The sequence below is a fragment of the Maylandia zebra genome, linkage group LG13 (assembly GCF_041146795.1).
Source record: "Maylandia zebra isolate NMK-2024a linkage group LG13, Mzebra_GT3a, whole genome shotgun sequence".
NCBI lineage: Eukaryota > Metazoa > Chordata > Actinopteri > Cichliformes > Cichlidae > Maylandia > Maylandia zebra.
The window spans coordinates 2486195-2498235 of NC_135179.1; the positions used below are offsets into that span (position 1 = coordinate 2486195).

At 49.4% G+C, this 12041-nt stretch overlaps 1 protein-coding gene across 4 annotated transcripts in view; it reads right to left on the reverse strand.

Moving 5' to 3' along the window:
- Nucleotides 1-12041, reverse strand: part of LOC106675059 (echinoderm microtubule-associated protein-like 6) — a 66314-nt gene that overhangs the window by 22461 nt on the left and 31812 nt on the right. For all 4 annotated transcript variants that reach the window (XM_076891398.1, XM_076891399.1, XM_076891400.1 and 1 more), the window contains exons 3-15: nt 11858-11956; nt 11545-11613; nt 9759-9944; nt 9508-9643; nt 7721-7794; nt 7357-7484; nt 6885-7022; nt 6008-6149; nt 5820-5934; nt 3123-3332; nt 2872-3039; nt 2238-2344; nt 15-133 (exon numbers count right to left, since the gene is read on the reverse strand). In XM_076891398.1, coding sequence (XP_076747513.1) covers nt 15-133; nt 2238-2344; nt 2872-3039; nt 3123-3332; nt 5820-5934; nt 6008-6149; nt 6885-7022; nt 7357-7484; nt 7721-7794; nt 9508-9643; nt 9759-9944; nt 11545-11613; nt 11858-11956 — 1691 coding nt within the window. The remainder of the gene's footprint in view (nt 1-14; nt 134-2237; nt 2345-2871; nt 3040-3122; nt 3333-5819; nt 5935-6007; nt 6150-6884; nt 7023-7356; nt 7485-7720; nt 7795-9507; nt 9644-9758; nt 9945-11544; nt 11614-11857; nt 11957-12041) is intronic.

Below are 12041 nucleotides of genomic sequence, written 5' to 3' on the forward strand. Positions count from 1 at the left end.
GCCGGCTGAGTTACCCGTGAACAAACTGCAGTCGCAGGCCTTGGTCCGGTCCTTTCTGCCTCTTCAGAGATCCAACCTGCTGCTTCTTCTCTCTGCTCTGCTGTCGCAGCTGAGGCAGGTCCTCCTTATACACCTGCGCAGACAGCAAACACGCTCCAACGCTCACGTGGAGGTAATCCAGACAGGAAACAGACATTTACACTGAAAGGGTTCTTCCTCTGGAGAGCATGAACGCCCAACACTGCTGCTGCTGCTGCAGAGGATCAGAAGCTCAAAACACCTCAACGTACACATGCAATGAACAGATTTCAGATTCAGGGTGATTTTCACTTCTTATGAAGAGAATCGTATACAGCCATGCTGATTATCCCGAAACCTAATCTTTATTTACCCAGGAACACCGGCGACGGATAAAAACATCCCGGATGAAATCTGTTCAATCAGCAGCAAAACAAAGTGAGGCAGCAGGTGCAGGTGAGACAAAGAATCAGAAGCTTCTGCAGGAGCTGCGATGCTCAGGAACAACACGTGCAGCCTGCAGTAACCAGCTCACTTTCAGCACATTTACCAAACATTTCATTGATTTTGCAGCTGATTGCAGGCGGATGGAGCTGCGAACCCCAACGCCTTTTTTCTCAAACTCAGTCCGAGCTTCAGAGGAAGAAGAAATAACAAGTCTCCAAAGATAAGGACCGATACCTGCCCACACTTCTCTGATAGATGTGGGTCAGTGAGATGGGAGCGCACCAAGAATAGCCCTGTAAATAAGCACATCGCTGAGCAGAGCGTTCAACCTGCGACGGCGGTAAAAGCTTTCAGCTTTGTGACGACTGCATGTGTTAGTGCTGCAAAGCTGCAGTCAGTGCTGTGTGTGGAGGCTTTGGAGGACAGGAAGTGGTAGATCTGCTGTCCACACGCTGGCCTGCTGAGCTGCAGACTGCAGTGCCTCCACCCTCAGCACACAGACTGCACCTGCTCTTTATGTGCCGAGGTCGAGTCGGCGTGTTTGAGACTTTCGCAGGGACCGGCTTTGCTCCCTGGAGGTTTGGGACTGGCGGCGCTCCACTTTCCCTTTGCTTTCATTTACAAAACGCTGCAGAGTCACGGCGGCTGAGCGTTTAACTGTGACCGGAGACGATTCGGTTGCTTCGACTTCACCTCCAGAGACAATAAATCAAAGCCAAACAGCTCCTTGAATTCAGTTATTGACTTTTATTTTAATCTAAAGGAGAGCACTGAAACCTCTCTGCACTTACTGCTTAATAAACAGCACTTAATGCTGATGTTCAGTTATTATGTTCATGCCAGTATGAAATAAAGCAGGTGAGCGAGCCAGCAGCCTCGGCTCAGACACATCTGTTCGCTGGTGTTTGAGAGTCTGACCATTTATCAACAGTCTGTGAGAGACGAATGTTTCCAGTGTAAACAGCCCATCAACAAGAAAAACGATTATTATTGGCAACAAGATATCTATTAGCATCTAAGAGGAACAAAGAGGTCCTGGTCGGGAAAGTGCGGTTTGTGCAGAAGGTCTTCGAGCCTCCGTGTTCAGCAGCGAGCGGCGGGTGGAGCAGGAGATGGACAGGTGTGAATGATGGATGGAGGCGGAGAGAGAGCCGAGCATGAAATCAAAGCGTCGATCTCTCGTCCTCAGCTATGGCTACGAGCTGTGGGCGGTGCCAGATCGACTGAAACTACACATGGAAGAGTCATGCCTCCAAGAGGGCTGAAACCAGAAGCAGAGGGCGGGAAGGAGCAAAAACGTGGAGATGAGAAGGAAAAACTGAAAGAGGAGGTGTTTAGGAAAAGGGAGGAGAGAAGGAAGCAGGGATTATGTGAGGGAAGGGGACAGGGAAGGAAGCCGGGCAGGCTGAGCGTGGGAATTTTAATAATCCACTTTTTCAGGCTCGAGCTAATTAAGCTTTTGAGCCAGAGACCAAGTCTAAACACAAACACACACACACTCAGCTCTATCTACAAGCAGCATATTGTTGCAACGCTGGCGGCGCCCTGCAAACAGCAGTCACAGGGACGTGTGCCAGGCAGCGGCTGGCAGAGGAGATAAGGCGTGTTTCATGATCACCATGGAAACTACACTGAGCCCTGCAGGCTGATGGGAATGAGAGCGAGGCGGACGCACTGAAGCGGGCGCCGCAGCAGAAACATTCACAGCCGCTCGGCGGGGCCAGCGTGGAGCACCTGAGGCCCCCGACCAGCCGCCGCCGCGCAGGTCGTACCGGTCTGTCGTAGTGAATCTGCGTCTCCTGCTCGATGTCAGAGTCGAGCTCCGGGACGTCAGACACGTCGCTGTCCGACTCCTCGCTGTTGGAGTCTCCGTGACTGTCTGAAGAGGAGACAATACCAAAGACACCAGAGTCACAATCACAGGCTTCTACTTTGCTTCTAATGTTTTTTAATCTCTTTTATTTTACTTTTTGGTTTTTCACATGCTCATAAATAAAATATAAAAGTATTGGCTTTACCTGCATAGTGCATAGATATCTGTACATGCTTTATCATTATCATTATTATTATATTTAAAACACACACTTCTTCTGCATGTTTCTCTTCCTGCTAAAAAGCATCTTTTCAGATCGTGTGACTGTTGGTGTTCCTCTGTGTTACAGTGTAAAGCACCTTGAGGTGACTGTGCGTGTGATTTAAATCTTTAGATAAATAAGCTCTTACATATGAACCCACTGACTACCTGTAGGTCTGTGTGGGACTACGACAGCCTATCCACGGCCTGCTGGGACCCCAGTGCAGCTTGGATGGCCGAGCTGGATCTAATCTCTAAAAGCTCACGTTTGTCCCAGGCTGGTGTTTCCAGCGAGCGTGTGCGGGCTGGATTCCTCCGTTACTCACGGGTACCTTGGATGTTGACGTCCGGGCCTCCGTTCATGACCGACTCCGGCAGAAACCTCCACTGGAAGAGGGCGTGGTCGGCCCCACCTGTGGTCAGCACCCACTGCAGGTCATGTGACCAGCGGACGTTGGTGACGTGGGCCGAGTGGCCGATGTACTTCTTAAACTTGGCTCCTTGGAGGAAACACAGGTTTGTTATGAAAGGAAAGAAGCAGAGGAAAGAAGGCGTGGAGCGGAGAGACGGAGGAGACGGAGACCTTTCCTCACGCAGGGGAAGCGGAAGAGCTTCACGAGGCCGAGGTCGTCTCCGGTGATGAGCACGGCGGCGGAGGGGTTGGCGTCCACGGCATTGATCTCGGTCTGGGCTGAGTATTTAGGCCAGATGCCGCTGACCTCTGAGCCCAGCACGCCACTCCAGGAGGCCCAGCGCTGACCTTTGATCTCCTCCTTATTGACCAGCTTCCCCACTGCGGGAGGACAAGAAGAAGAAGACGGCAGTGACGACCGAAGAATAAAACTCATTTCCATAGTTTAGGGCGCCGCGGCTGATCTCTGTGCTGACGTAAGTGATACACAGCAGCGCCACAGATTTTATCGACGCCGCCGCGCCGACAGAAGCAGATAGAGAAACGTGTTCACGGTGCAGATTCATATCTGCGTCGCTGTCGGCGGCGTTTCTCTCCGCGGGTTTCTGCGTGTTTTGAATTTAAGTGTTGCAGCTTGTCCTTCGCAGGCATGAATATGTGCAGGAGACAGGCTGAAGGAGCAGGACTCAACCAGGACAGCCTCCTGCGCTCCGGTGCGTGCTCCTCCCTCTGTGGAGACCTGCAACGAGCTAAAAAAGCCTTTTAACTTCTGACAGAATCATTAAATGTTTGTTTTTAGTCTGACTGAAGCATTTTGTGCAATTCTGAGATGCCAGTGTCGATACAGGCTGTGCAGCTTTGCTGTCTGAGAGTTTACTGACAGCTGCACAGACGTCAGGAATCTGTTCGACTCTGCAAAGAACCCGTTTTAAATGTCTTTAGGCTCTTTGTTAGCAGCAGCCTGTCACACACTTCGTTAGATAACACAGCTTGACATAAAACTGTAGTTTTGCATCAACACGGTGGAAACTTGGTGTGTCTCAGCAGGTGTGCAGCGAATCCTTCAAGGGTCTAAAACCGTCTACAGCAGATGAACATCATGTCCAGCAAAGACCCAACACGGGTCCTTCAGCTGATCCTCTGCTGTTCACTGAAGCCTCATCACAAATGTGTCGGTGAACAGGAGGAAAGGCCGCGGTCTGAGACAAGAAGACCAGAGCATCAGGTCTGATGGATCAACATCATGGTCACGTCAGTCAGTGGTGACGTCAGCAGGTTTTTATCATATACACTGTATTTACATGTATTTACACGTGTGTTTGCACATTTCAATAAATCATTGAAAGTATTTGCAGAACCAAACGCTCCCACTGAAGGCTGTGAGGCTAGGCGCTAAGCACTGATGCTCGCTAACGCTAACATGTCGACCTGCGCTTAAAGATAAGACCTTCATCAGGCTGCTGTGTCACCTGGTCACACGTGTGATGCTGTTGGTCGTGACCTCTGCACCCAGCGGATACCCGGAGTGTCGTACCGGGAACAAACAAAATAAAACGACTTGCAGGAGGCGGAGCCCCCTCGGGCCCCCATGAGCCACGGCCCTGCACTGAGCTGTCAGTAATGAGCACGCTGCAGGTAGTGAAACTGTCCTCAGAGTACTGCGTTAACAGGAAGTCTCCAGTAAACTGTGAGAAAAAAGAGATTTTTTGATGGTCCGATCTTGATAATGAGGCTCGAGAGTCCAAAGTTAGTAAAACATCAGAGACGCATTAAAGTGAAATAAAAGAGGCTGAAATAAGCAGAGTTTATTTATACAGCAGCTCATTAAACTCTGAGGCCTCACAGGGATGTAACAGGCTTTGTTTTTTTAGTGGGACCCAAAATAGTGACGAATATCTTCATCATGAGAACAAAGACGTTAAAGCTTCTTATTACTGTTTTCAGAGCTTTCTTGAAGCTCGTCCTCGTGTCTCTTTTATCACGATGCGTCCAGGATCCTGACAATGAGCTGCGTTTAGATCCCACACTTAGAAGAGCACATCGCTCTGATCATCAATATTAAACAACATCATTTAATTTCTTAAATATTATAAAAACATAGATTTTGACAACAATTATTGTCTTTATTCTTAAAATATGTAGACTGTAAATACACGTACGTGACTTTAGTGTTTATATTTTAATATCTGATTAAGAATTGAGATTATTATTATTGTTATCCTGTAATTCAGAGAAGCGTCTCAAGTTTGATCGATTGATTCTTTAAATGAGGAGGTGGCTGGGGAGAGCGAGGTCTGGGCTTCTCTGCTTAGGCTGCTGCCCCCGCAACCCGGCCCCAGACAAGCGGAAGAAGATGGATGTAAATCATCCACAGCTGCCCTGGTGGTGTTCAGGAGGTGGGAATGAGCAGGAGAGCTCCAGCTTCTGCAGACGAGCGCTACCTGCAGAGCAGACGGACGTCTCCAGCGCCCACTCGGTCCTCAGAGGCCGATTAAATATGAAAACACAGAGTCAGCTAAACCAGCGATATTAAAAAGAATGGATGCTGACATGGCTCCAACTTTTTTTTAAACATCAGCATTCTGCAAAAACAGCACGACAGCATATTCACAAAGATACGAGAGCATGGAGTCGGCGTCACAGGGTTCACTTTAAACTCAGTTTATTTCTGCTGGTTTTATTTCACTTTGTCACTTTAACGCTTTCAATGTTGGTTTAGGTTTTGTAGGCCCAGTGTAAGATGAAGAAGGATTATTCTGAGCTCTAAATCATGCAAAGCTACTCAGGCGGAGGCCAAGAATAAAAAGATGGTGAGAATGAGCAGAATCAGCCCAGCTTCAGGTTTGACCTACGACCCCAGAGACTCACGGGGCATCCGGTAGAAGAAGCGGTCTCCAGCTCCGTCGTTGGTCTGCAGGATCTTGCTGTCCAGCGTCCAGTCCAGGTGAGTGATGAAACTGGAGGACTGGCTGCACTCTCCAACCTGCAGACAGTCAGAGACGGAGTTAGCTTCGCTTCTAACATCTCAACCTTCTTCGCTGTCTCTCCAACACGACCTTCTTGTATCTCTGGGCGACAGCGTAGATGTCCACCAGTCCATCGTTGGAGCCGACAGCGAGGTAGGCGCCGTCCGGCGAGAACTTCATCTCGTGGATCACCTCCTTCCTGTCCTTGATGTGAACGACCTCAGTCATGTCTCTGAGAGGAGCGGAGACCAGCACACGCATACGTTACAAAAACAGCGTGGCTGTGTTCGTACAGCACATTTAACGTAAAGGCTTGTTCAAGTTAAAGGCCAGAGAGTAGAAATGAGTTTGATTATAAGCAGAAATCTTAAAAGTAGAAACGGGTCGGGCGGTGAAATGGGACGGTATTCGATATTCCAGAGATTCGGAGTAAGAGCTGAAAAAGCTCCATCGCTCTAACTTTAAGTCTAAATCCTAATATGGACGATCACCTGATCAGCAGGCCGCGATGCTCTGACAGGAGCGTGAACACGACTAGGATCAGACCGGTGCAGCCGTGCCGGCACATTTAAAATCTTTAAAACAATCAAATCAAGCCTAAAACTGACAGGAAGTCAATGCAGTGACTCCAAAACTGGAGTAATCACATGTTCGTGTCCCAGACTGATGGATGCATGACGCTGAGTGGCCAACGGAGGCAGCACAAACATAACAACCTGTTTTATTCTTTCACAAACATAAAATTAAATTCATGTTTATTCTTTAGGTCTTTAAGACATTTTAACGTATGTAAAGAAAGCAGTAATGGGCCAAAACTAGAGCCTTGGGGGACACCACAGGACAGAGAGAGGAAGAAAACCATCAACACTTTACAGAAACAGCTTTAATTTGTACACAGGCACCAAGACTGGACGTACATAATCTGTCATTCACATAGGAAACCAATTAAGAGCTGTGTGTGTGTCACCTGACTCTCAGCACAGTGAAGGATCCGTCCTTCATGCCCAGAGCCAGCTGGGATCCGTCCACGCTGAACGCCACACTGCGCACCGCCTCCTCCATGTTACAGCGAGCGATGAGGGCGTGATCCACCAGACTCCACAACCTGACACACACACACACACACACACACACACACACACACACACACACACACACACAGAGGTGTAATCAACAAGTTAAATTTATAATCTTTGATATTTTTAAGAAAGGTACAAATGCAACATGATGTCTCCATGAGCTGATTTCAGGTTGTTTCAGGTTCAGATTTGTCAGTTTTTGTTCATAACAGATGAAAACAAAGTGATTTTGTGAGGAAGAGCCAAAGCAGCACTCAGTGTAAGGATCTGTATCACTCTGCTCGCCTCAGCTCTGTGCTTCCATTTTCACACTCAGCCACAGTAGCTTTGCATGATTCACAGTCCAAAGAGAGCACCGACCTGACGGAGCGGTCGTCGCTGCCGGTGACAGCCAGAGGCTTTTTGGGGTGAACGTCGAGCGCCCACAGCTCGCCCTCGCTGTGTCCCTGCATGATGAGCAGCGGCTTGTCCCGGTCCCGCACCATCACCTGCACAGGTACAACAACTCAAGAGCAGGTTTTCACATTTTAAAGCACCACATCACGCACGTTTCAGTGCCGATCTGAGCTGCTAAAACTGCCTGACATTAGAAACTCTTCACAGTTTTGATTAATGAGAACATTTTGTTGCCTGCGTGTCAGCAGGAGGTCTTCACAAAAATAAAACTCTTTGAAACGCGTCGCCGCAGGGAGGGAACAGCGTGAGGTTTCGTCTTCTTCCTCACCTCAAAGATCTCGCTGTCCTGCGTCCCTGCCAGGATCCGGTCGGCTCGCCAGCAGACGCTGCGAATAGACAGACCTGAAGGAGGGAGGAGAGGAAAGGAGAAGGTAAGGTGACACAAAACTGTCAAAACATCAGGAGAAAGACAAAAATAAAACCAGTGGAGAGGAAAAGAAGCAAACAGGAGGATAAAAATGGAAGACGACAGCGCTGCAGAGGAAGCAGGTCCTCGGTCTTGATGAACTCGGTGGTTAAATCCACTAAATAAACGCTGGAGAGGTGGCGGTGCAGCCAGGTGAGGGTGGACGGAGCTCCATGAACCTCTGGACTGCTTCGTTTTTTATTTTCACTTTAAAAGCACCAAAAATGATTCGGTTAGTTTTAGGAAAAGAATCCGGTTCGACTGAAACGCACACCTGCACTACTGCAGAGACACGTGGACACTCACATCATTCATCTCAGTTCAGAACACCCCCAGGAGGAGCGCAGGAGGTGTCTGATCAGAGGGAGATCTGGACTTTGTGAATGTAGTTCAACCTGCTGACTCAGCTCGGCTTCAACCTTCGTGTTTTTTTAAAGTTTTGCTGCTAAAACTGCTTTTTTCCACCATCGGAAATGTAATTAGCAAAGCTGCTCAGCAGCTCAGCGCTCGCCAATTAAGAGCATCTGCTGTGGCTGATGGCATCGCTCAGCATGTGATGTTTTCCTGTAATGTTGTTAGAAACTCCAGAGGTTCAGCAGCCAAAACAGGCCGACAGCAGAGGAGTTTGTGAGGCACGTGGGAAATAACTGGGAACGATTATTTTTTCTTCAGCTTCAGACGCAGGAAGAGCGCGGCGCACCGCGGGAGAGGAGAAGGAAGCAGAAACAAACCGACTTCCTGTCCACGTACAGAGCAGCGAGAGGCGAAGAGGACGGGCTCGTCGTCTCATCGGGCGTGGAACTCCAACATTTTTAGGCGCCGATATATTAGCAGCCTTTCAGACTAATCCACCATGAGATGGCAGGTTTGTATCTGTTGGGTCACGTCGGTCAATGTCAGAACTCGGACGGATTCAAACCGTTGAGCGTTATAAGAAACAAGGAGAATCATGCAAAGCTGTCCTAGAGCAGGATGCTCCCACATTTCCTGTCCACAGATGTCACAGCGACTGGTTTCAGGATGTTTTTGAGGAGATGAACTTTGACAGTTAATCAGAAGCTCCATCGTGTCTGCAGCAGAGATGTGTTAAAGAGGAGAACTCGTTTCAAACTGACAAAACTTTTGCCTCCTTCCTTTCATCTTTTCTTCCTTTTTAACTTCTTCCTCAAAATCTTCAGAGAGGAGATTTTAAAAGGAGGCGGTGGGATTAATGGCTCGCCCTCGAGCTGCTCCTGAAGGAAGAGCGTACGTCTGCACCTCCTGCTGGGCAGCGACATTTCAGAGGAGGGGGAGGCGAGGGGTTCAAACAGCCACCACCTCTGGATTTGAGCTGAATCAGGTCAAATAAAGATGAGAAACCTCCTCAAAGAAAATCAGGTCATTTTAAAACCTTCAGCTGACAAAGAACCGTCGGGATGTAAGGACCGTTCCTCCTCATTGTTTAGAATAGAGATAAACCCGCCCCTCCCTCCCACCTGAGCCCCTCCCTCCCACCTGAGCCCCTCTCCGTACCTTAACTTTGCAGCCTCAAACGAACCTTTTCTGTTAAATTGTGTTAGAAGCTGAGACCTCGTCCCTGTGTGCACCTGTGTGATGCAACACTGTCACCTTTGCTGCTGTAATGACCTGCGGTGACCCCGTGACCGTACCTTTGTATCCCTGCTCGGCCTCTCGCAGGTCGATCTTAGTGATGGGTTTGAAGTCGACGTCCCACAGTCGGATGCAGCCGTCTCTGCCGCCCGTGGCGAAGCCCTCCTCGCAGGAATACATGCTGAAGATACCGGCCTGAGAACACACACGCATCCACACAATGAAGCAACGATGGACCCACGTCAGCCAGACGTGCAGACGAGTGTCACGCTGGCCTTCTGCTGCGACGGGAAGCAGAGGTGAGACTCACGCTGTGGGCGGACTGGACCGTTCGGATCAGGTTGAGTCCCTTCCAGACGTAAATGTCTCCGTTAAGCGCCCCGGAGTACGTGATGTCATCTTTAGCCGAGGCCACACACAAGATGGTCTGCAGGTCGCCCGTCTTCCCGAAAATCCCCCGCTTTGGTGTGAGAGCGTTACCGCACAGGGACCAGAACTGCGAACACAAACGGAGGCGGTCAGGAAGGAGACGGGGAGACACCTTCTTACTGTTCGAGGCCAGATCTGCGTCCTAGACGCAGATTAACGATGGACTTAGTTTCAAAAGCACATGTAAAGAGTGAGGGGAGGGGCTAACTGAAAGACCAACGGGCACCAGAAGTGTCAATCACACAGTAGCCCCGCCCTAAAACAAGCCCTCCCTTTTCCTTCTTTCTGACTCTAATTTATGAAGCACAGCATGTTTTACTGTGTCAGCACAAGATGTCCCAACAAATTCAGCTCAGACCACCACAGTGAGCATGTGAAAGGTTAAAGTTATGCTATGAAAATCTGCCGCCCTCCCTGTCTGCATAAGAACCAATGGTCACCTTGACAACGGCTACATCGCAGTTCCCTCTGCAGAATTTAAAACTAAACACACCTGAGCTTACTTCTTCACAAACACAGAAGCAAACATGGACCACGACCTGAAACACAAGCCTAAAAAGAAAAACGGGGCTAAGGACGCTAAAGCCAGTCATGAAGTGGCCGCCATTCATGGAATCTACAGGCCAGAGGCGTTGGAAAAGCTACGTGAAGATGTGATGAGCATCATTGAACATTTCATGGAGGATGGCTTTCCGGTTTTAGACCGCTTCATGGAAGAGTTTCTGGAGAGCGATGGAGACACGACAGAAAGTGACGGAGATGCGAGAGAAAGTGACGGAGACCCGAGAGAAAGTGACGGAGATGCGAGAGAAAGTGACGGAGATGCGAGAGAAAGTGACGGAGACCCGAGAGAAAGTGACGGAGATGCGAGAGAAAGTGACGGAGACCCGAGAGAAAGTGACGGAGACGCGAGAGAAAGTGACGGAGACGCGAGAGAAAGTGACGGAGACGCGAGAGAAAGTGACGGAGACGCGAGAGAAACTGACGGAGATGCGAGAGAAAGTGACGGAGACACGAGAGAAAGTGACGGAGATGCGAGAGAAAGTGACGGAGATGCGAGAGAAAGTGACGGAGACGCGAGAGAAAGTGACGGAGATGCGAGAGAAAGTGACGGAGATGCGAGAGAAAGGGGTCTGCGGAGGGAACAAGGAACCCAAACAGAGAGTGCCGAGGACGCACCTGTGAGAGGGTTACCGCGCATACCACTGAGGAGAACACTGAGAGCACTGGGAAGGAGGCTCCAGCAGGCTGGGGAAGAGTGATCTCCACCAACTCACCGAGCACGCTTTGGTCGTGTTTGTGTTCAAAACAGCAAATAAAAAAGAAAAAACAATCTAAATTGTCCTGGATTTGTCTTGTATTTAAATCCACAGCAGTGAACCATGTAAAGGTGCTTTTTGATATCTGGACTGGACTCTGATTGGATGAGAGAAGCTGAGCTGGGAGTTGTCTCCAGCTTTTATATCTGCTTCCTTCTCGGCTCGTTAGAGATATTTAATGACGGGCGTTCAGAGGAACTATTTTATTACCTCGAGTGAAACTAAGCGGCTACATGAAGGTGGAGAAGGTCAATGTGCTGACCAGTCATATTTCTGGGTAGGAGGAATACGTTACATTTTACTTCCACATTTCTGGAGACGAGCACAAAACGACGATTTCTGCGTTACCTTGATGTGCTTCACGCCGCAGCTCACCAGGCGGCTTTGCTGAAACGGATCCCAGCAGATGTCAAAGATCTGGAGAACAGAAGAAACGTCCGTTATCGGGTTTATGTGAAAACGCGTGCATGCACAGTGGAAGTATGATGAGAAGGAAACACTTTCAAACTCTGTAAAAGATTTTTTATTGAGATCTGATTGGTGTGTGGTGCTTCACGCTGATTTTCTGTCCCGCTCAGACGGCACCGCCCAGAGGCTTTGCCAGACGGCGGCAAGCGGCGAGGCTTAACTGCAGAGGAAGCTGATTGGTGCACGCTCTCACCCTGTCCGAGTGTCCCGTGGCCGTGGCCAGGATCTTCCCTCTCTTCCACTCCCAGATACACACTGTGTTCTTGGCGTCCAGGCCGACCGAGGCCAGCCGCTGCGGAGGAGAGATGGGGACGGTTACGCATCCAAAATGTCTACAAACAATTTAAAAAAGAGGCTGAACGTGCAGAAATCTGACA